At 51.2% G+C, this 23658-nt stretch overlaps 2 protein-coding genes across 2 annotated transcripts in view; both read right to left on the bottom strand.

Moving 5' to 3' along the window:
- The window catches only part of LOC116943373 (uncharacterized), a 42214-nt gene extending 24988 nt beyond the window's left edge, over positions 1-17226 (bottom strand). The window contains exons 1-3 of the mRNA XM_032956212.2: positions 17161-17226; positions 16376-16404; positions 2231-2392 (exon numbers count right to left, since the gene is read on the bottom strand). Of these exons, the coding sequence (XP_032812103.2) occupies positions 2231-2392; positions 16376-16404; positions 17161-17181 (212 nt within the window). The 5' untranslated portion in view covers positions 17182-17226. The remainder of the gene's footprint in view (positions 1-2230; positions 2393-16375; positions 16405-17160) is intronic.
- A 57-nt stretch (positions 17227-17283) lies between these two features.
- The window catches only part of LOC142924852 (uncharacterized), a 42264-nt gene continuing 35889 nt past the window's right edge, over positions 17284-23658 (bottom strand). Inside the window, exons 3-4 of the mRNA XM_076067746.1 lie at positions 19685-19976; positions 17284-17488 (exon numbers count right to left, since the gene is read on the bottom strand). The gene's annotated coding sequence lies outside the window, so the exon portion shown is untranslated. The remainder of the gene's footprint in view (positions 17489-19684; positions 19977-23658) is intronic.

Here is a 23658-nt window from a genome sequence, read left to right as displayed (position 1 = left end):
GTAAGGGTTAGGGGAAGCGTTAGGGTTAGGGGAAGGGTTAGGGGAAGGGTTAGGGGAAGGGTTAGGGTTAGGGGAAGGGTTAGGGTTAGGGGAAGGGTTAGGGGAAGGGTTAGGGGTTAGGGTTAGGGGAAGGGTTAGGGTTAGGGGAAGGGTTAGGGGAAGGGGAAGGGTTAGGGGAAGGGTTATGGTTAGGGGATGATACTACTGGTGATGATTTTGTTGATGGTGCTGATGACACTACTGCTGATCATTATGTTGACGATACTGATGACACTACTGCTGATCATTATGTTGATGGTGCTGATGACATTACAGCTGATGATTATGTTGATGATGCTGATGATACTACTGCTGATGATTATGTTGATGCTGATGATGCTAGTGCTGATGATTATGTTGACGATGCTGATGATACTACTGCTGATCATTATGTTGACGATGCTGATGATACTACTGCTGATGATTATGTTGATGCTGATGATACTAGTGCTGATGATTATGGTGATGATGCTGATGATACTACTGCTGATCATTGTTGATGGTGCTGATGACACTACTGCTGATGATTATGTTGATGATGCTGATGACACTACTGCTGATGATTATGTTGATGCTGATGCTGCTGATGATTATGTTGATGATGCTGATGATACTAGTGCTGATGATTATGTTGATGATGCTCATGACACTACTTCTGATGATTATGTTGATGATGCTGATGACACTCCTGCTGATGATTATGTTGATGATGCTGCTGCTGATGATTATGTTGATGATACTAGTGCTGATGATTATGTTGACGATGCTGATGATACTACTGCTGATGATTATGTTGATGGTGCTGATGACACTACAGCTGATGATTATGTTGATGATGATTATGTTGATGATGCTGATGACACTACTGCTGATCATTATGTTGATGGTGCTGATGATACTACTGCTGATGATTTATGATGCTGATGATACTACTGCTGATCATTATGTTGATGGTGCTGATGTTACTAGTGCTGATGATTATGTTGATGATGCTGATGATACTACTACTGATGATTATGTTGATGATGCTGATGATACTACTGCTGATGATTATGTTGATGGTGCTGATGACACTACAGCTGATGATTATGTTGATGATGCTGATGATGCTGATGATATTACTGCTGATGATTATGTTGATGATGCTGATGACACTACTGCTGATGATTATGTTGATGGTGCTGATGATACTATTGCTGATGATTATGTTGATGATGCTGATGATACTAGTGCTGGTGATTATGTTGATGGTGCTGATGATTCTACTGCTGGTGATTATGTTGATGATGCTGATACTAGTGCTGATGATTATGTTGATGGTGCTGATGACACTCCTGCTGATGATAATGTTGACGATGCTGATGATACTACTGCTGATGATTATGTTGATGGTGCTGATGACACTACAGCTGATGATTGATGATGATGCTGATGATACTACTGCTGATGATTGATGATGATGGTGCTGATGACACTACTGCTGATGATTGATGATGGTGCTGATGATACTACTGCTGATGATTTATGATGATGCTGATGATACTAGTGGTGGTGATTATGTTGATGATGCTGATGACACTACAGCTGATGATTATGTTGATGATGATGATACTAGTGCTGATGATTATGTTGACGATGCTGATGATACTACTGCTGATGATTATGTTGATGGTGCTGATGACACTACACCTGATGATTATGTTGATGATGCTGATGATACTACTGCTGATGATTGATGATGATGCTGATGATACTACTGCTGATGATTGATGATGGTGCTGATGATTATGTTGATGATGCTGATGATACTGCTGCTGATGATTGATGATGATGCTGATGATACTAGTGCTGATGATTATGTTGATGGTGCTGATGACACTCCTGCTGATGATTATGTTGACGATGCTGATGATACTAGTGTTGATGATTATGTTAATGATGCTGATGATACTACTGCTGATGATTGATGATGATGCTGATGATACTAGTGCTGATGATTGATGATGATGCTCATGACACTACTGCTGATGATTATGTTGATGGTGCTGATGATACTACTGCTGATTGATGATGGTGCTGATGATACTAGTGCTGATGACACTACTGCTGATGATTGATGATGGTGCTGATGATACTAGTGCTGATGATTGATGATGGTGCTGATGATTGATGATGGTGCTGCTGCTGCTACCGGCTGTGCCGCTCCCGCGTGCCGTGGAGCTCGGCGCGCAGGCGCTGCAGCTCGCACGCGAAGTGCCGCCGCTCGTCCTCGTGGCGCGCCGCGCCGCGGCCCCGCCGCTGCCGCTCGCCGTCCACGGCGCCCGCCAGCTCCACGCAGCGCTGACGCAGGGCCCTGGTGCACGCAGCCACGACGACAAGCACAAGGATCCCCCACCGCCTGGCGTACGCGCGCTGTCGGGGCCAGGGCCTGTCACTGCCATCACAAGGGGGGCCGGTGTGGCTGACACCACGCCTGGTGGTGCGGTGAATATATATGTAGTGGAGTAAACAATACGCATAGGAATTGGCCATATACAGTACATACAGACAGACAAGGAGAACGGGTCACATGAGGTCGAACAGGTGGTCGAGTCGCGGGTGGCGTAAACAACCCGAAGTAATTAAGGGAGTCGTGGCACGAGGGCTGTGATTGGTCGAGAGGCTGTTAGTGTTAAGTGGTGGCGTCTGGATGTCTGATGGAGGGGACAGGTGCGAGCTGGCGGAAAACGGCCAGCGAGCCACGTGGCAATTAATTAAGGCTAATGCGAAAGGGGATAAAATGCGAGGTAGTTTTGAACGGAGTGGAGTTGCGGCTGGGGAGTTGTTGTTGGAGAGTTGTTGCTGGGCAGTTGTTGGCGAGAGGTGGAGAGATACGAAGAAGACAGCTGGAATGTTAGGGAAGAATAGATAGGGAGCCGGACCCCAAAGACAGTAAATAGCGATAGGGAGAGTCAGCGTTAGCGGAGATAGATGGAGTCACTGTGTGTGAATAGATAGATGGAGTCACTGTGTGAATAGACAGACAGGATACTGTGTGTGAATAGATAGAAGAAGAACCACTGTGTGTGGAAGGGAAGTCACTGCGTGTGAAGAGATAGCGGCGATACTGTGTGTGTGAGGAGATAGAAGACGAACCACTGTGTGTGGAAGAAAAGTCACTGCGTGTGAAGAGATAGCGGCGATACTGTGTGTGAGGGGATAGAAGACGAACCACTGTGTGTGGAAGGGAAGACACTGTGTGTGAAGAGAGAGAAGAAGGAACACTGTGTGTGGAAGGGGATGCACGGACGATGCTGAAGTAAATCAGAGTGTCCGAGTTGGCGGAGCACGGAGAGAATTACTGTGTGTACGGAACGATGGAATAAAAGTGACGGCGGAAAAAGAGATGGTTGTTGTCCGAGTGAATTCACGGCACTACATTTGGTGTCAGAAAAAGTACGGAACATGCCACGATGTCAAGGAAAGCGGCAAAGAAAATAAATGTGCTAGTGGACTCGGGCGGCGACAGCGACAATGACGATTTGCAGCCCGGCCAGATGGCCGGCAGTACTCCGGACGGTGACAGCGGTTCGGGTGGTGCTGAAGGCCCGGGATCACCAGAGGATTGGCGAGTCCTCATGACCCAGTGGGAGGCCAGAATGAAGAAGTTGTCGGAGGAATTCCAGAACTTCTTGACGGAGAACCGCATTCAACTACCCATACCGGGTCCACCGCCGGAGGTTGCCGCTCAGCCGGAGCGGTTGGAAGATTCTGACGACGAAGACGACCAGTCGGAGGGACCGCCACGACGGCTACACGTACAATGATTTGAGGCCAAAGTGGGAGATTGGACGGCATTCATACGAAGATTCCGTGCGGCTTACAAGTCCCTGAATTGGACGGAGAGTGCCGCGTTACGAGCACTGCCAACAGCATTGGATGATGACTCCCTGGCGACTTTTAACGGACTCCCTGCCGCTGTCAGAAAAACATTGGACGGTGTTATTGCGGCAATGAGGAAGGTCTATGAGCCGCGGTCGGTCGCCAAACGTCGATTTCAACAGAGGAAACGGGAGGCCACGGAGTCCCCCCTGGCATTTCGCAGCGCCTTGCTGGCCCTCGCCCAGGTTGCGTACCCGGCGATGGACGAGGAGGGCTGGGACTCCCTGCTGCAAGAGAAGATGTTACAGCTGGCGAAGGAACTGAAAGTCGTCTTGTCGCTCCCGGACAAGGATGATGACGACGACGTGTCATCGTTGCTGATCGCCAGGAACATACAAGTCAACCTTGATATACGAGACGAACCAGCGGCGGCGGTAGCGCAGCCGTCGCTGACGACCCCTGCCGGGGCTGCGAGCATGGTGGTGGTGGTGGTGGACGAGGCGCCGCCGATGCCAGCGGCGGCCGGAGTGTCGACCGGAGACCGACGGCGTCGTCCCGGGGCATATGGAGACGGCGTGCATCGGACATGCTATGGGTGCGGGCGGAGGGGTCATCTCGCCCGCGACTGCTGGAGACGAAGAGGTGGTCCTCCGTGGGTGCCGAACAACTACGGCGGGCGGTTCCCCCAAGACCAAGGATCCCGGGTGAGTCGAGATGCATTCAATACACGGCCGCCCTATCCACATCACTCATCCATGTCATCTCAACCGTATTCATCGGGTTCGGAGAGTACTCATGGCCGGGATATGTGGGGCGCGTTGGTACATCGTGTGTTGGGGGCCGCGCCGGGATCGTCGGATGTGATGGCATGTATTCAAGGTGTTATGGTATGGGTTATTGTGGATACCGGGGCATCGGCAACTCTCATTTCGTTGCAAACTTTTCGGTCGCTGCCGACGTCGCCTGGATCGTTAGCGCCAGTGGAAGGGCCATGTGTAGCGGCAAACGGGGGTAGTTTGGGCATTATGGGCTGCGTGGTTGCGACAATTCAAATTGGGGAGGTTATTGTGACAGGAAGTGTTTTGGGTTTCAACGGCCTTGGCGGTACCGTGTTTGTTGGGCACGGATTTTTTACAAAAGATGCCAATTCAGATTTCAGTGGAAAAAGGTTGTTTGGAATTACCGTCGGGGAAATGTATGAAATTTTTGGGGACGCCTTCGAAATTTGCGGTGGCGAATGCTGTGGTGCAGGCCATGGTGAGCCGCACCGTACGCGTTCCGCCTGCATCGCAAATATTGGTACCGCTACGGTTAAAGAAGGAATTGCCTTGGGATGAGCTACAGGAGGGAGTGCTGTTGACACCCTCAAATGCTGTGTCGAGAATGCCCACCGTGGTAGGAGCTATGACCATAATACCAACTTATTGTGATCCCTTCATTCAAATTGTAAACGCGGGGCACGAAGAGGTTGTTATTCAAGGGGGCACTACGTTGGCGCACGCAACGGGTGCGCCGGGTCCAGAAGCAAAAACATGTTTTGCTATGGGGCAGGATGAAATGTTGTCGAGGGAGGAGGATGATCCGTAATGGTTAAGGGATCTTTACAAACAAAACCCAGAGTTATCGCCTGTGCAACGGTCGAGTTTGCATGCGTTGCTAGTGGAATTTAAGGATGTGTTCAGTTCAGGGAAATACGACGTGGGTCGAACGACGTTGTTGCAGCATCGTATTGACACGGGGAACGCACCCCCGATCAGGTTAAATTCGCATCGTGTAGGTCCTCTTGAGAAAGAATGTATTTGGCGATCTGTTGATGAAATGCTAGAGCGGGATATTATCGCCCCATCGTCCAGCCCATGGGGAGCCCCTATTGTCCTCGTTAAAAAACGTGACGGAACCATGCGATTTTGTGTTGACTATCGGAAATTGAATAAAGTTTCGGTGGCGGAAGCATACCCGCTTCCACGAATTGATGATTCGCTGGACGCCCCGTCCGGCGCCAGAATCTTTTCGACCCTCGATTTGTTGTCGGGCTTTTGGCAATTGCCCCTGGATAAAGAGTCAAGACCTAAAACGGCATTTCGGACACCACAAGGATTGTATCAATATAACGTGCTCCCGATGGGACTCCACTCAGCGCCGGCGACCTTCCAGCGATTAATGGAACTCGTGTTGTCGGGCCTGCAGTGGGAGTCATGCTTGATATATTTAGATGATGTGATTGTTTTGAGTAGGAATTTCGATGAACATTTGCAACGGCTGCGCGCCGTTTTTGGCAGAGTGCGGCGCGCTGGATTGAAATTGAAACCACAGAAGTGCCAATTGTTGAGAACATCGGTGAAGTTTTTGGGGCACATCGTTAGTGCGTCAGGAGTGGCCACTGATCCGGAAAAGACAAGTTGTGTGCATACATGGCCAGTGCCGAAAACAGCAGGGGAAGTGCGTAGCTTTGTGGGCTTTGCGTCGTATTATCAGCGGTTCGTTAAGGATTTTGCCACGATTGCTCGACCATTGCATACGCTGACCGGGAAAGGTGTAAAGTTTCAATGGGGGATTGCTGAACAAAAATCTTTGAAACGTTGCGGGCCGCACTGGCGGACGCACCGCCGTTGGGATACCCGGATTTTACGAAGCAATTTATACTTGACACGGATGCCTGTGATACGGGCATAGGCGCGATTTTGTCACAAATGGTTGATGGCGTCGAGAGAGTGGTGGCATATGGCAGCCGGGTGTTATCGCCGGTGGAGCAAAAATACTGTGTGACGCGTAGGGAATTATTGGCGATTGTCCATTTTGTGCGCCAGTACCGACCGTATCTATACGGCAGGGAATTTTTTATCCGCACTGATCATGCGGCGCTACAGTACTCGCTGCACGTGGATCAGCCGTCGGGGCAAATGGCTCGCTGGATTGAGACCCTCCAGGAGTACTCTTTCACGATCCAGCATAGGAAAGGGACGCACCATGTAAACGCTGATGCTTTGTCGAGGTTGCCGCGACCGGCTGAGACGTGTCGGTGCAAATAGGGCTCGCTGCGTTGCGGCCCGCCGCTGCAGGAGGTTCTGCAAACGGTCGCTGCAGCGGGTTCGGGGGTACCAGGGATAATCCCTGGAGCAGAAATTGGACTGTTGGGGTTGTCATTGAAGCAGTGGAAGCAACTGCAGGTGGAAGATTCCTCGCTGACCAGGATGAGGCTGCGTGCCTCTCGTTCAAGGGGATCGGAGGATCGCCCATTTTTGATGTTAACGGAGGGGTTGCTTGTTCGCTGGGATGTGGAAGCACAAAAATTTTGTATTGTTGTCCCGAAGGTGTTGCGGGGGAAACTGATTAACGAGGTACATGAGAAATTGCTGCATGTGGGGGAGAAGAAGACCACGTTGACGGTGGGGAGTGAATTTTACTGGCCGGGAATGTTTAATGATGTGAAACAGCATGTAAAAGCGTGCCAGGAATGTGCACGGAGGAAAGCGCCGGCATGGCCATATCGTGTCCCTTTGCAATCGATTCAAGTTTCAAGAGTGAACGAAATTGTGGCACTGGATATTTTGGGTCCGTTCCCCGTCACCCCCCGAGGTCACAGATATTTGCTCGTCGGGGTGGAATATTTAACTCGTTGGCCGATGGCATGGCCGCTAGTAGACCAGTCAGTGACGTTGATCGCTGAGGCTTTCTTGAATGGATACATATTAGATAAGGGGGCCCCGGAACATTTGCTTACTGACCAAGGCAGAAATTTTTCATCGAAATTGATTAAGGACGTGTGTGACTCGCTGGGGACCAAAAAGATCCGGACGTCCCCGTACCACCCGCAGACTGACGGGATGGTCGAGCGGCTGCATAGGACGCTGACGTCCATGCTTTGTCACCAAGTAAACACCGCTCAAGATGATTGGGATCTGCATGTTGCAGCGACGCTGGCCGCGTATAGATTGGCCCCGCATGCTTCAACGGGGTACTCGCCATTTTTTCTGATGTATGGACGGGAACCGGAAGCGCCGGCTATTGTGAAATTGGGAATTCGAAAATGGGAGAAATCTACGACGGTGCCTGCTCCGATGCAGGTGGCTTTGGACCGTCTAACGGAAGCCCGAGAGGCTGCGTTGCAAAATACGGCACGACGACAAGCCGCTAACGAAAGATTGTTCGGCAGGCAGCGGCCACGAGAGCCGTGGAGTGTTGGAGATAAAGCCTGGTTGCACTGCCCCATGGTGCCGGTGGTAACGTCCCCGAAGTTTCACCGCCCCTGGCAGGGGCACGTTGATATTGTGGAGGTTTTACGGGATCAGAGTGTGCGAATAAAATTCGGTCGTCGGACATGGTTTGTTCACCCATTGCGCCTGAAGAAATTTGTGTTACCATATGATGCGTCATCCCCCATCCGAGAGCGGCCTGTATTGGATGTGTCCGACGAACCGGTGGGGAGGTCACAAGTGCGCGTGTCCCAGAGATCTGTCCCCCGTGTGCCTGCAGGATCGCCCTTTTTGGGCAGGGTTACCGACCGGACGCCGATTGAACGGCCACAGATCCGGACCAATGGCCGTCCCGACCGTGAACGACGGACAGCCCCGCCAGCTGAGTGTCGCTGGGACAGGGATGAGCGCAGGGTTCATTGGCAAGACGAGCGAGGCCCTCCCTTACCGCAGGGTATCCCGTGCAGGGGAGATGGACCGGCAGCGGGAACCCGTTCCAGGAGGAAAACTATACATTGACTTTGGGGGTTGGGAATTCTGTATAAAGGTGTTGTGTGCATGTCGTTGCGTGATTGTACAAAATGGTTGTATATTGCAAATGCGTTATGTATATATGTTGTCATCGTTCGGTCCGCTTCACTCCACTACTCCAATTCGAGTATATCGTAGCCGGGGACGGCTAGGTTCTTTCATCATGGGGGGGGGGGGGGGGGGTGATGTAGTGGAGTAAACAATACGCATAGGAATTGGCCATATACAGTACATACAGACAGACAAGGAGAACGGGTCACATGAGGTCGAACAGGTGGTCGAGTCGCGGGTGGCGTAAACAACCCGAAGTAATTAAGGGAGTCGTGGCACGAGGGCTGTCATTGGTCGAGAGGCTGTTAGTGTTAAGTGGTGGCGTCTGGATGTCTGATGGAGGGGACAGGTGCGAGCTGGCGGAAAACGGCCAGCGAGCCACGTGGCAATTAATTAAGGCTAATGCGAGAGGGGATAAAACGCGAGGTGATATGAACGGAGAGGAGAGTTGTTGCTGGGCAGTTGTTGGCGAGAGGTGGAGAGATACGAAGAAGACAGCTGGAATGTTAGGGAAGAATCGATAGAGAGCCGAACCCCAAAGACAGTTAATAGCGATAGGGAGAGTCAGCGTTAGCGGAGATAGATGGAGTCACTGTGTGTGAATAGATAGATGGAGTCACTGTGTGTAAATAGACAGACAGGATACTGTGTGTGAATAGATAGAAGAAGAACCACTGTGTGTGGAAGGGAAGTCACTGCGTGTGAAGCGATAGCGGCGATACTGTGTGTGTGAGGAGATAGGAGACGAACCACTGTGTGTGGAAGGGAAGACACTGTGTGTGAAGAGATAGAGGAAGGAACACTGTGTCTGGAAGGGGATGCACGGACGATGCTGAAGTAAATCGGAGTGTCCGAGTTGGCGGAGCACGGAGAGAATTACTGTGTGTACGGAACGATGGAATAAAAGTGACGGAGGAAAAAGAGACGGTTGTCGTCCGAGTGAATTCACGGCACTACATATATACACACACACAGACACACTGCACCACGTACTTATTGTAGAGTGAGTTGACTTAGCGGAGTACGAAAGACGAGTGGCGGATGATAGTCGCGGGAAATTGCACTGGAGTAGCCACGTTCGTAGTGCAGTGCGCTATGCACTGTACGTTGAACTTCTTTCACGCAGTACGTTGCCAACCGTGCTAATCGGAGGTGGTAACCACTGCACCACCGCTCCCAAGTACGCAGACAGTGCTAGCACAGTGCCTAGTGCAGAGATACACACAGTGCTAGCACAGTGCCCTAGTGCAGAGACACACAGTGCTTACACAGTGCCCTAGTGCAGACACACAGTGCTAGCACAGAGCCCTAGTGCAGACACACAGTGCTAGCACAGAGCCCTAGTGCAGAGACACACAGTGCTAGCACAGAGCCCTAGTGCAGAGACACACAGTTCTAACACAGTACCCTAGTGTAGAGAGACACACAGTGCTAGCACAGTGCCCTAGTGTAGAGACACACAGTGCTAGCACAGTGCCCTAGTGTAGAGACACACACAGTACTACCACAGTGCCCTAGTGTAGAGAGACACACAGTGCTAGCACAGAGCCCTAGTGTAGAGAGACACAGTGCTAACACAGTGCCCTAGTGTAGACACACAGTACTACCACAGAGCCCTAGTACAGACACACACAGTGCTACCACAGTGCCCTAGTGCAGAGACACACACAGTGCTAACACAGTGCCCTAGTGTAGAGACACACACAGTGCTAGCACAGTGCCCTAGTGTAGAGACACACACAGTGCTAGCACAGAGCCCTAGTGCAGAGACACACACAGTGCTAGCACAGTGCCCTAGTGCAGAGAGACACACAGTGCTAACACAGTGCCCTAGTGTAGAGCGACACAGTACTACCACAGTACCCTAGTGCAGAGACACACACAGTGCTAGCACAGTGCCCTAGTGTAGAGACACACAGTGCTAGCACAGAGCCCTAGTGTAGAGACACACAGTGCTAACACAGTGCCCTAGTGTAGAGACACACAGTGCTAGCACAGTGCCCTAGTGCAGAGACACACAGTTCTAACACAGTACCCTAGTGTAGAGAGACACACAGTGCTAACACAGTGCCCTAGTCCAGAGACACAGTGCTAGCACAGAGCCCTAGTGTAGAGAGACACACAGTACTACCACAGTACCCTAGTGCAGAGACACACACAGTTCTAACACAGTACCCTAGTGTAGAGAGACACACAGTGCTAACACAGTGCCCTAGTCCAGAGACACAGTGCTAGCACAGAGCCCTAGTGTAGAGACACACAGTGCTAACACAGAGCCCTAGTGTAGAGAGACACACAGTGCTAGCACAGAGCCCTAGTGTAGAGACACACAGTGCTAGCACAGTGCCCTAGTGTAGAGACACACACAGTGCTAGCACAGTGCCCTAGTGTAGAGACACACACAGTACTACCACAGTGCCCTAGTGTAGAGAGACACACAGTGCTAGCACAGAGCCCTAGTGTAGAGAGACACAGTGCTAACACAGTGCCCTAGTGTAGAGACACACAGTACTACCACAGAGCCCTAGTGCAGACACACACAGTGCTACCACAGTGCCCTAGTGCAGAGACACACACAGTGCTAGCACAGTGCCTAGTGTAGAGACACACACAGTGCTAACACTAGTGCAGAGACACAGTGCTAGCACAGTGCCCTAGTGCAGAGAGACACACACAGTGCTAACACAGTGCCCTAGTGCAGAGAGACACACACAGTGCTAGCACAGTGCCCTAGTGCAGACACACAGTGCTAGCACAGTGCCCTAGTGCAGAGAGACACACACAGTGCTAGCACAGTGCCCTAGTGCAGACACACAGTGCTAGCACAGAGACCTAGTGTAGAGAGACACACAGTACTACCACAGTACCCTAGTGCAGAGACACACACAGTTCTAACACAGTACCCTAGTGTAGAGAGACACACAGTGCTAACACAGTGCCCTAGTCCAGAGACACAGTGCTAGCACAGAGCCCTAGTGTAGAGACACACAGTGCTAACACAGAGCCCTAGTGTAGAGAGACACACAGTGCTAGCACAGAGCCCTAGTGTAGAGACACACAGTGCTAGCACAGTGCCCTAGTGTAGAGACACACACAGTGCTAGCACAGTGCCCTAGTGTAGAGACACACACAGTACTACCACAGTGCCCTAGTGTAGAGAGACACACAGTGCTAGCACAGAGCCCTAGTGTAGAGAGACACAGTGCTAACACAGTGCCCTAGTCCAGAGACACAGTGCTAGCACAGAGCCCTAGTGTAGAGACACACAGTGCTAACACAGAGCCCTAGTGTAGAGAGACACACAGTGCTAGCACAGAGCCCTAGTGTAGAGACACACAGTGCTAGCACAGTGCCCTAGTGTAGAGACACACACAGTGCTAGCACAGTGCCCTAGTGTAGAGACACACACAGTACTACCACAGTGCCCTAGTGTAGAGAGACACACAGTGCTAGCACAGAGCCCTAGTGTAGAGAGACACAGTGCTAACACAGTGCCCTAGTGTAGAGACACACACAGTACTACCACAGAGCCCTAGTGCAGACACACACAGTGCTACCACAGTGCCCTAGTGCAGAGACACACACAGTGCTAGCACAGTGCCTAGTGTAGAGACACACACAGTGCTAACACTAGTGCAGAGACACAGTGCTAGCACAGTGCCCTAGTGCAGAGAGACACACACAGTGCTAACACAGTGCCCTAGTGCAGAGAGACACACACAGTGCTAGCACAGTGCCCTAGTGCAGACACACAGTGCTAGCACAGTGCCCTAGTGCAGAGACACAGTGCTAGCACAGAGACCTAGTGTAGAGAGACACACAGTACTACCACAGTACCCTAGTGCAGAGACACACACAGTTCTAACACAGTACCCTAGTGTAGAGAGACACACAGTGCTAACACAGTGCCCTAGTCCAGAGACACAGTGCTAGCACAGAGCCCTAGTGTAGAGACACACAGTGCTAACACAGAGCCCTAGTGTAGAGAGACACACAGTGCTAGCACAGAGCCCTAGTGTAGAGACACACAGTGCTAGCACAGTGCCCTAGTGTAGAGACACACACAGTGCTAGCACAGTGCCCTAGTGTAGAGACACACACAGTACTACCACAGTGCCCTAGTGTAGAGAGACACACAGTGCTAGCACAGAGCCCTAGTGTAGAGAGACACAGTGCTAACACAGTGCCCTAGTGTAGAGACACACACAGTACTACCACAGAGCCCTAGTGCAGACACACACAGTGCTACCACAGTGCCCTAGTGCAGAGACACACACAGTGCTAGCACAGTGCCTAGTGTAGAGACACACACAGTGCTAACACTAGTGCAGAGACACACAGTGCTAGCACAGTGCCCTAGTGCAGAGAGACACACAGTGCTAACACAGTGCCCTAGTGCAGAGAGACACACACAGTGCTAGCACAGTGCCCTAGTGCAGACACACAGTGCTAGCACAGTGCCCTAGTGCAGAGACACAGTGCTAGCACAGAGACCTAGTGTAGAGACACACAGTGTTAGCACAGAGCCCTAGTGCAGAGACACACACAGTGCTAACACAGTGCCTAGTGCAGAGAGACACACAGTGCTAGCACAGTGTCCTAGTGCAGAGACACACAGTGCTAGCACAGAGCCCTAGTGTAGAGACACAGTGCTAGCACAGAGCCCTAGTGTAGAGACACACAGTGCTAACACAGTGCCCTAGTGCAGAGACACACACAGTGCTAGCACAGTGCCCTAGTGTAGAGACACACAGTGCTAGCACAGTGCCCTAGTCCAGAGACACACACAGTTCTACCACAGCGCCCTAGTGTAGAGACACACAGTACTACCACAGTGCCCTAGTGTAGAGAGACACACAGTGCTAGCACAGTGCCCTAGTGCAGAGAGACACGTGCATACACATAGATGCAGTGCTATGGCAGAGAAAAGTCGCTTCCTAAACACGACCGTTGTTTAACTTCTCACTGTTACTCATTTTACCAATCCTAGAGAAACGTCGACAGGCTCACTTAACCCCTGACCATAACTCTGTTTTGTGAGCGAAGTGACATGAACCAGGCCCGAAGGTTCTCAGTAGGGGTGCGGTTAACTAACGGCGAAGTGGTCAGTTTCATGAAGGAAAGTGATGGGTGGTGTTTACCACCCCTGAGTGGCTTCCACAGATTTTTTTAGCCCTGATTTTTGTTTTGTCATTAGCAGCTTTCCCGAGGGGCCGAGAGTCTAATCAATTTGTGCAAATTAACTTTTTGCCCGTTAAGGTCATTCATTCTGACCGCAAACAAACGGGCCAGGCCTCACAATGCTACCACGGTCTCCAAAGGGGCTGTTAAAGAGCCACCCCCCGTTGACGTTACAATTGGCAAGCGCAAACCTAATTTGTGCCAATGTCATTGCCTATCTCTATTCCAAGTGTGGATAAATGACCCAGAAACCCATTGACAAACGATCCACCGGGCACGCACTGTGACGAAATGTACAGGCCAGAGCTCAATATCCAGCCAGGGGTCAACGCACCCCATGATCATCCCCTACGGTAACGACGAGTGGAATACCACTTTGTGGAAAGTTCACCAGTCGTTTTTGGAGGGATTGGCTCGCCCCTGCTTTAGGAATGTGGAATTTCCACCAAATGGCTCAAGAGCTCTTTCCCATACTCGTTTGAGCCATAACATGCTGTGGGATTTGTTTTTTTTTTACTGGAAATTATATGAATTATCGTCAGATGTTGATCGGCTCCAACTCCTACGTTATCATTGGATAAAAAACATTTAACTCCCTCGTGACTTAATGAGCTGTTATGAATCAGGGTCACGGTGTAATGTTTTTAAATATTGTGAATTTTATTCACCTTATTCAATTACTTAGTTTTTTTTTGTAATGATGACCTGGGTCAACGTGTGACAACAGTGGCCTCTAGCGAGTGGAGGGGTTATGTCAGCACATGACCAACAATGTCCAATCTAAACTAAGCTTAAAACCAGGTGAGGCCCACTGAGCTGTATAACTCTTTTTCAGAAGCAATCTGGCCACAACGAAGTGGGCTTATCATGTGGAAATTTATAGCAGCCAAATTCTCTAAACGCATGTTTAATCTAAATGTGGAGAGAAAAATCCATGTAAACACGTGGAGAACATGCAAACTCCAAATATACAGCAGGTGTTGGAGTCGGGATCGAACCCACGAACTCCTGTATACCAGGCGAGGTAGTTAACATCTCGCCAACGTCCAATCACGGCCGCTTGTCAATCCACTACCGGATGAAGCCCTCCCCGGTGCTGTGTTGGCTGTGGGGGTTGTTTGACCATGGCTCTCCGTGCGGGTCAGCGCGAGTCGGTAAAGAGGGACGCCCAGTTCCCGGTTCAGAGATCTCTGATCACTGATGTTAGCCATGAATTTAATTCGGGTCTCTGATTCAAAGTAAGTAAAACTCAGTTTAGTATCGCGTCATTCACACAAGGTCTCACGCCGCTTGACAACACAATCCCAGTAAAAGCCCTTAACATTAAAACTGAGAGAAAAACCACCCGACACAGACGGGTACGCAAGAGAAAATAAACGTGTTTTCACACGAACCCTAAAAACCTCGACTGACTGAGCATCCCTCACAAACGAGGCACCTGACTACTGAACGCTCGAGCATCACCCATTGGACGCAGATGTGCCCGGATTTGGGCATTACACGTGTGATTCAATGTATTTACCACGAGCTTAAGAGTCAATGCATCGTTGCACCACTGGACTCGAACCACCAGAGCGGGCTCTGGATGCCACCACAATTCAGATTATCTGCGAGCAGCAAACCCGTGAACATCACAAGATGAAACCAAAATTGTTCAGTCACCTACGGACTTCCCTCCGCTAGCCTCACCTCCTCTAACTCAAACCTTTCCTCCTCCGCACCCACCTCTCTCATTTCACTCCCTCTATCCTCCACCCTCTCATCCCCTCCCCTGCTAACGGCACCACCAGCACAGCCTCAAAAGTAAGAGCTGCTTCGGTAACGGATCCTGGAACCACATAGGCGTTTACATGTCATGCCCAGCTGATGGGAATCCAGTGTTGGCGTTGCCAATGACACCTTCTCTTACATGCTCCATCGTTAGATGACGCTGCTGCATGGTAGTTAAGGTTAAACCATGGTGGACAATTTTCTTTTTTTTCATTAGGACGCTGTCTTTCCGGCAGCTCTGTTCTTCACCTGAGGACGGCTGCTTGCGTTGTGGCCGAAACGTCGTGAGAATTTTGTTTTATTTTAATTATTTTATTATTTCCCTTCTACGTGACTTTACCAAAAGAACCAAGAATACCATGGTGGACAGTTTATTTTCACAAAAGTGTTCAGATGACAGCTCAAAGGCTGAAATACCCACCACTCCAATATCTCAATATAAAATAACTTGCTCCAATTATGGAAGGGAACATATATTTAAGACTGTTTAGCACAAGTCTTAAAGTAACTCAGAAAGAATTAGGCTGAGTGAAGCCAATAATTACGTGGGCCAAAATTTGTAAAAAAAAAAAAAAGATTTGTTTCGAAGTTATAATCAGATACTCAAAATATTTGTGAAAAATTGCAGTTTGTTTTACCCTTCTCCAGCATCGTCAGAATTTAATTCAATCACTCAGTTGCTAAAACCTAGCTACAGTTGCGTACCAAACTAATCCTTGGTGGAATTACAAATGTAACGATAGACTCACCTGACGATCTCAGAATCCTCCACTGTCTCCTGCGAAGAGTGCAGCGGGAGGGCAGAGAGAGAAACTTAAATCAGCGGCTGCTTATCCCACGGTGGGGGGAGATGTGCGTGGGATTCAGCCTGAAACTCACACACGTCTCTGTGCCTCCTCATACCGAGTAGCAGCATCCTGAGCATGCACTGCCGCGGCTCTCAGCCAGCGGTGGTGTGGGGGGCGGGCGTGCAGGCTGGGACACAAAAAGATCCCCTTACCGGTAGGTGCTGTTAGCGAGCACCTATGAAAGCTGGCATGGCACACGAGGGGATGGGTGGCCAGCACCGTGCTGGGCCACCTTTGTATCCCTTGTGGCAATGTTTACTATACACCACACCAGGTCCTCATTTAAGGCTGAGTCGATCTATCGAGGATCAGGACCGGGTTTTCATATTCGCTATCACTATAATTGGTTGTGAGCAGGATTCGAACTCGGGTCACCGGGTTTGTAGCGCAGCGTGCTAGACACCAGGCCACCGTGCCACCGTGTCACCACTCAACACACATACACGGATGTGTGTCGACTCTTGCCTCAAATGAGTACCTGGTGTGGTGTGTAAAAACATCGCCACTGGGGAGACAAAGGCGGCCGGGCGTGGTGTTGACCACCCACCCCCTCGTGTGCCGCGCCGGCCTTCATAGGTACCTGCTAACAGCACTTGCCCCTATAGTCTGTTAAGGCTATACGGGGGATCTGTATATTTGCGTACACACGCACGCACACACGCGCACGCGCGCACGCCTCTGCCCACCTTGTTCTGGTTGCGGGGCATGGACGACGCACGCTGTTTGGTTGTGTGCCGGGGCCCGTGCCCCCCCTCGTGCCCCCCCTCGTGCCCCCCCACGTGCCCCCCCACGTGCCCCCCCACGTGCTCTCCTCCCGGCGACTGCGGTCCCGGCGGGGCACAGCAGGCGTCGCGGCTCTCCCACCTCCTCCGCTGCCGGCTGCAGCCACCCCCGGCGGCGGTGTCCGCGCCGCTGCCTCTGTCCGCCGCCTCCTTGCGGCAGCCCGGCTCCGCGCCCCCGCGCTGCATGGGCGACGCGGCCCTGCTGCTGCCACCGCTGGCGGCTTCCGGCCGTCTGCGGGGGAGAATCGGATACGAGCGATGGGCTTTTGACAGCGGCCATTGCCGGAGAAGGCGGTCGCCCGACCTCGCTCAGGTAATAATCGCTCGCCGAACTTTGGCGACTCTCCCAAGGAGATCGAGGTACCGCGTATCTGGCGTGGAGGGCACGGCACAGCGGTTACCACGCTGCGCTATGAACCCGGCGACCCGAGTGCGATTCCTGGCCACAGCAATGCATCAAGTGGCGAGTGATGTCTACACCGGTCCTGGGCCACCCGATTCAGCAACCGTGCACTCACCGGCATGGCGAAGTGTGACCAACAATGTCCATTCATCATCCAGCATGGTGTGGATACGTTTTTGGCGTTGCACCAGTGTCCAGCCATGCAGTTGTAAGGTGCAATCTTCGTGGGTGGTTCAAGCTCGGGGTGCCACAGTGGCGAGATGTTAACTTCCTCGCCTGGTATATAGGTCGTGGGTTCGATCCCGACCCTGATTTATTTATATTTGGAGTTGCATGTTCTCCCCGTAGTCGTGTGGATTATTCTCCAGGTCCTCCAGTTTTTCCCTCCACATTCATAAACACGCACTTACAAGTTATTTGACTACCGCTGTAAATGTCCACGTGATGATAAGCCACTTCGTTGAGCTATCATTTGTGACCCGGTCGCTTCTTAAAAAAGAGCTACGTAGCTCAGTGGGGCCTTTACGTGGTAAAGGAAAAACTAGTTTAGTTTCGTAAAAACGTCATGGGGAGCGCAATTTCAATGTCCACGTGGGACGCTCAATTTTAGCAGGGCAAAGCAGCGGCGCATTGAGAATGCGTACCGTGTCAAGCCATACGGTTTGCCCCGTATGCTTGTTCAGGGAAATTCAGTTATCAGGTCCATATGGGGTACAACCGTTTCAATATGGGCAAAAAATATCATAGGAGAGTATTGTTGTACATTTACAACATGAGTGTGTGTGTGCATCCACTTATCAAGCAAGCAGCAGCATCAGCATTCAGGATCACAGACAGTAAGCATGATAAGTAGCATCATTGACACCAATGACCAAAATTAATACGTAAAATAGTTTATGTTTAGTGACAGAATTTCTGTATTACTCATTGGTTTTTTCGGTAAAGTCACGTATGTATAAATACAATAAAATTATATTAAAACAAAAAACAATCACGACGTTTCGATCACAACGCAAGCGATCTTCATCAGGTGTCAAGAACAAATCACGGAGGTAAATACAACAAAAAGATGAGAGACGAGAATTCAACAAACCTGAAAAAACATTATGTGAAGCACATCCAGTCAGGCCAACAACACAGACACTTCCGTCACATCCAGTCAGGCAAACAACACAGTTAGACACTTCCGCCACTTCCGCCAGGAAGTGTCTGTGTTGTTGGCCTGACTGGATGTGCTTCACATAATGTTTTTTCAGGTTTGTTGAATTCTCGTCTCTCATCTTTTTGTCGTATTTACCTCCGTGATTTGTTCTTGACACCTGATGAAGATCGCTTGCGTTGTGATCGAAACGTCGTGATTGTTTTTTGTTTTAATATAATTTTATTGTATTTCTACATACGTGACTTTACCGAAAAAACCAATGAGTAATTTTATGCAGTCACGAAAGCTTTAATACTTTATTAGAATGTCTGTATGTTTGTGTTTCTCCCTTGTGATGGGACTTTGTAGGATGATCGTTGAGATTTATAAGGCCACGGAGGTGACCAATGAGGTCTGAATTGGTCTGTAATAAGGGGGATGCCAGGTATGAGAATGCCGCCAGACTCTACAATTGAATTACGCACTGGAACAAGGTGCCCGCCTCCCAGATATTGAAACGCCCTCTCGTCAGACAGCCTCGAAATATCGCCTAGGTCAGGGGTCGGCAACCTGCAGCTCCAGAGCCCCATGTGGCTCTTTAGGGACTGCTTCGTGACGTCATGTACGTACAGTACGTACTCATATTGGCATTGTGGCTCTTTTAAATGTTCAGTTTTGTACCGAGTCAGAACAAAAAATGATAACGGCTCTCCTTGTTATTTTGGATGTTTGGATGCCGACCCCCCCCCCTCCCCCCCCCCCCGGCCTAGGTAAACCAATGCAAAATGTTACATTCCAGTGGCTCTGCAGAGAGATGTGAAGGAGGCAGAGGGGTCTCAAGAGGATGAGGGCAATGGGGTGACAGGTTGACGAGATATGCTCACCTGTGGGGTCTCGTCCCATCCGCGCGCCGCATGCTGCCCGCTCCCGTGCCGGTCTTCGGATCCAGCTGCGCCCAGCCGCTCCACGTCACCACTACCTGGGGCGACGACGACCTCCCGAAGCAGCAGCGATGGCTGCTGCTGGTGGTGGTTTTGCAACACGAGCAGCCGCAGCAGCAACTGCTGCTGCTGGTGACGTGCGACTGCAATCGCTCTTGGTCTCCACAGACACTCTGCTTGTGGGGGTCAACAGCAGCTGAGCCGTGGTCGGTGAACCCGCGGCCGTGGCTTTGGTCTGAAAGACATCGATACAGGTAACGGAGTCTACTGGGAGCGACCGGTATTTATCTGCAAGTGACAGCAGCAGGCTCCTGTTGCTGCATTCCGACGGCGTGTTCTACGCAAAACCACGCCCTCCCAGTAAACGTGAGACGTTGGGCCAACGTTGGGCCGCATGTTAACGTGCCAACGTTGGGCCAACGTTAGATGTTTACTGGGCTGCTCCCGTACCAGAGCTCCGGTGATATCACTGCCACCATCTTCGAGATCCTCCGTGGACTCTCCCAGACCCATTCCTCCACTTTCATCTCAATCTACTCCGCTTCACATGGTCCCCACTGAAGCAACTAAAGGCTTCAGTCTTTCGCCGCTCAATGGGAGGTCACTCCTCCACTGCTCTGAACTCCCCACCACTGGCTGTACTGTTGAGAATTCCCTTCCCTTGTTTCTGTTGACTGATTTTCTCCTCTGCCTCTCTCCACGGGGAGGCTTTGCTTTCACCTTCACCCTCGTGTTTACAAATCCTTGCCCTGTAGCCTATTTTTCACTCACATTTTGAAAATAAATCCTTCTAAAACATTCCCATGCCATCGTCATCTTCGTATGTTGTAGTAGAGCAACCACTTTAATTCTACCTTGAAGTGGTTGAGCCGGATAATTGCGTCAGTAGTGGAGGATACCGCTGTGAAGTTGCCTCCTTTGCATACATCTCTGTGTGAGTATATGGGTCTCTATGTGGGTCTATGGGTGAGTTTATGGTTTTGTATCTGAATCTATATATCTGTGTAAGTCCGTGGGTCTCTATGTGAGTCTTTGGGTCTCAGTGAGAATCTATCGATCGCTGCAAGTCTATGGGTCTCTATGTGAGTCTATGAGTCTCAGTGTGCCTCCATAGATCTCTTTCTTCTTCTGAGTATGGCTGATGTTGATGGAGACCAACAGTTGTCATTTGACATTGAGGTGGTCGATGAGCCTGATGATTGAGTCCGGGAGAGGGGGGGTGGTGAATCATGCCTGTGATGGTGTCTCCTCCTCCGTGTTTGTGAATCAGGCACTGTGAATCAGGCACTGAGTCGTGGTTCTGTTCTGGGTGACCACAGTCGCACGCGGCAGAGTAATTTATTTTGAATTGTCTCTGTTCGCTTGACCGGTTGTTGGCCAACGCGCTCGTGGAATATCAAAATGATCCTGATGCGCGTGCCCTCTCCAGATATGCGCTGCATCTTGAGACGCGGTCGTACGCGGTCCGTACACATCCACATTGCACCTCAACAGTAAGCAACGTATTTGGTGATGCTGCGTTGGCATGCCAATGCTGCGTTGGCATGCCAATGCTGCGTTGGCATGCCAATGCTGCGTTGGCATGCCAATGCTGCGTTGGCATGCCAATGCTGCGTTGGCATGCCAATGCTGCGTTGGCATGCCAATGCTGCGTTGGCATGCCAATGCTGCGTTGGCATGCCAATGCTGCGTTGGCATGCCAATGCTGCGTTGGCATGCCAATGCTGCGTTGGCATGCCAATGCTGCGTTGGCATGCCAACGCTATTTGACGTTGGCATGCCAACGTTGGCCCAACGTCAACCAACCCAAAGTCAGCCAAAGTTGGCATGCCACTGTTAAACCAACGTTGAACCAACGTTGTTTGGAGTTGGCATGCCAATTGTGGCCCGACCTCAACCAACCCAACGTCAGCCAACGTTGACGTTGCCATGCCAACGTTAGCCCAACGTCAACCAACGTTGAGCCAACGTTGCCCGCGTACCGGGGGTGCAAAGCACATATAACAAGAAACGCAACAGCGGCATTGATGAATGAGTAGAGTGATGTTGTTCTGTACCTCGTGTTGTACTGTACGTTGTTGTACTGGACGTTGTTGTACTGTACCTCGTGTTGTACTGTTTATGGTGCTTGTGGCTTCCCGAGAGGAGCTGAGACCAGCAGTGACCCCGCGGCCTCCAAAGAACCCCCAACCCCCTATATATTGGGCGACGCTTCGGGCAATGACCCTTAATCATATCGTGATATGAATGGCCGTTTAAAAATATAAATATATATTTTAAGGCCCGCGGTGTAAATTATTGGCAAATGTTTTTGGACAATCACGTTGGTTTATAAACACTGCCACAGCTACACAACACACATGGCGTGGCATATTATGAAAAAATAATAGGTTTTACTCTTTCTGGCAATAAAACAGGTGGAATGGCCTCGAGGTTGTCACCATGGTGTAGCGACAGTGCCGAGTGAGGAGTGGTCCTGTAAGGGCGGAGCCCGGGTGTCACTGAGAGAGAGGTGGCGTGAGGACGTGACAGCCAGGTGAACCCGAGAGGAAACGTGACCGGACGAGAGGGGCAGGGGGACCCCGAGTTGGGGGTGCGAGGATCACGTGACCGGGACCCAGAGTCCCCACGAGGGTTCTGGAAGGGGGCGTGGCCAAGGGCAGAGCCCGGCCACGCCGGAGCAGTTATAATCGGGGTCCCGAGAGGAATCTCGGCAGTTCAACTCTGGGAATGAAGTCGCCATCCTCGATCCTCGGTTTCTGGTCTTCACGCGTGGACCAGGCAGCCTGTTAGCTGTCCTGGTCCGACTATATAGTTATTCCTCCGAGTGTTAGTTAAGTTAGCCGTGGTGGTCACCACCCTATGTTGTTATCCTGTTAGAGTTACCTGTTGTGTTAAATAAACGTGTTGCCTCCAAGTTCATGTGTGCGCCTAAATTAAACACACTGCAACTGGCGTCAGAAGTGGTAAATTTTAACTCAGTGATAAACCTAGGGTAGGTGTTATGTTTACAAGAAGACGGCAACTTACAAGGACGTCTTGGAAAGACGAGGACAACAAGGGGATCATTCCCCAGAAAGCCCCGGGGATGGCTGCACCGGAGAAGATGAACGAGGCGACGCAGACGGCGGAGCGACAGGAAGAGCACAGCGTCGCAGCTCCGCCACCGCCAGGGAAAGAGCGTGGGACGTGCTGCGCACGCCTCGCAGAGTTTTTACAAGCCGCGGCAGCGCTGGTCACCGAGCTAGACCTGGAAGATCTGATCGAGGCATCGGAGCCGCGGGGTGAGGACCCCATCGCCGCTGTTTCACGCGCGCAGGAAACTCCGGCCATGTGGTCCGAGCGCGCAGCCGCCATTTTGCCGCCCGCGCGGGAAACTGCGAGGGCACAGCCCGCGCACGAGGTTGCCATCTTGCAGTTCGGGGGGGATGGAGAGCCCGCCACACCTGATAGACCGCCAACGCAGCCGCTGGTGCTTCCATCACACAAACAATGGCTGCCGTTTGTCGGGGAGTTCACGGCCACTCGTGGTGACTGGGAGGATTTTCGACATAGCTTCACGGCCAACTGCGCTCTGGCGGGCTGGACGGAGGTGGAGGCGCTACGAACGCTTCACATGGTTCTTGACTACGACTCCTTGGCAGCATTTTACGCCATCCCGCCAGCTGCAAGGGACACACTGCCATGAGCCTTCGCTGAAATGGCGTCTATTTACGATCCGCTGTCCACTGTCCGCCACAGGTTAGCTGCCCGGAAGCGGGGGGAGGCCGAGATGCCCCTCGCCTTCCGCAGTGCCCTGTTATCGTTGGGGCAGGTGGCATACCCCAAGATGGACCAAGCGGGTGTCGATTCATTGGTGCTTGAATGGCTGCTTGCACTGGCATAGGAGCTTGACGTCATTTTGCCGGCGACGGAGG

Source organism: Petromyzon marinus, chromosome 17 (assembly GCF_048934315.1).
Source record: "Petromyzon marinus isolate PM22_M1 ecotype Great Lakes invasive population chromosome 17, UKy_Petmar_22M1.pri1.0, whole genome shotgun sequence".
In the NCBI taxonomy this organism is placed as follows: Eukaryota; Metazoa; Chordata; class Hyperoartia; order Petromyzontiformes; family Petromyzontidae; genus Petromyzon; species Petromyzon marinus.
This window is presented reverse-complemented; position numbering and strand designations above follow the sequence as displayed.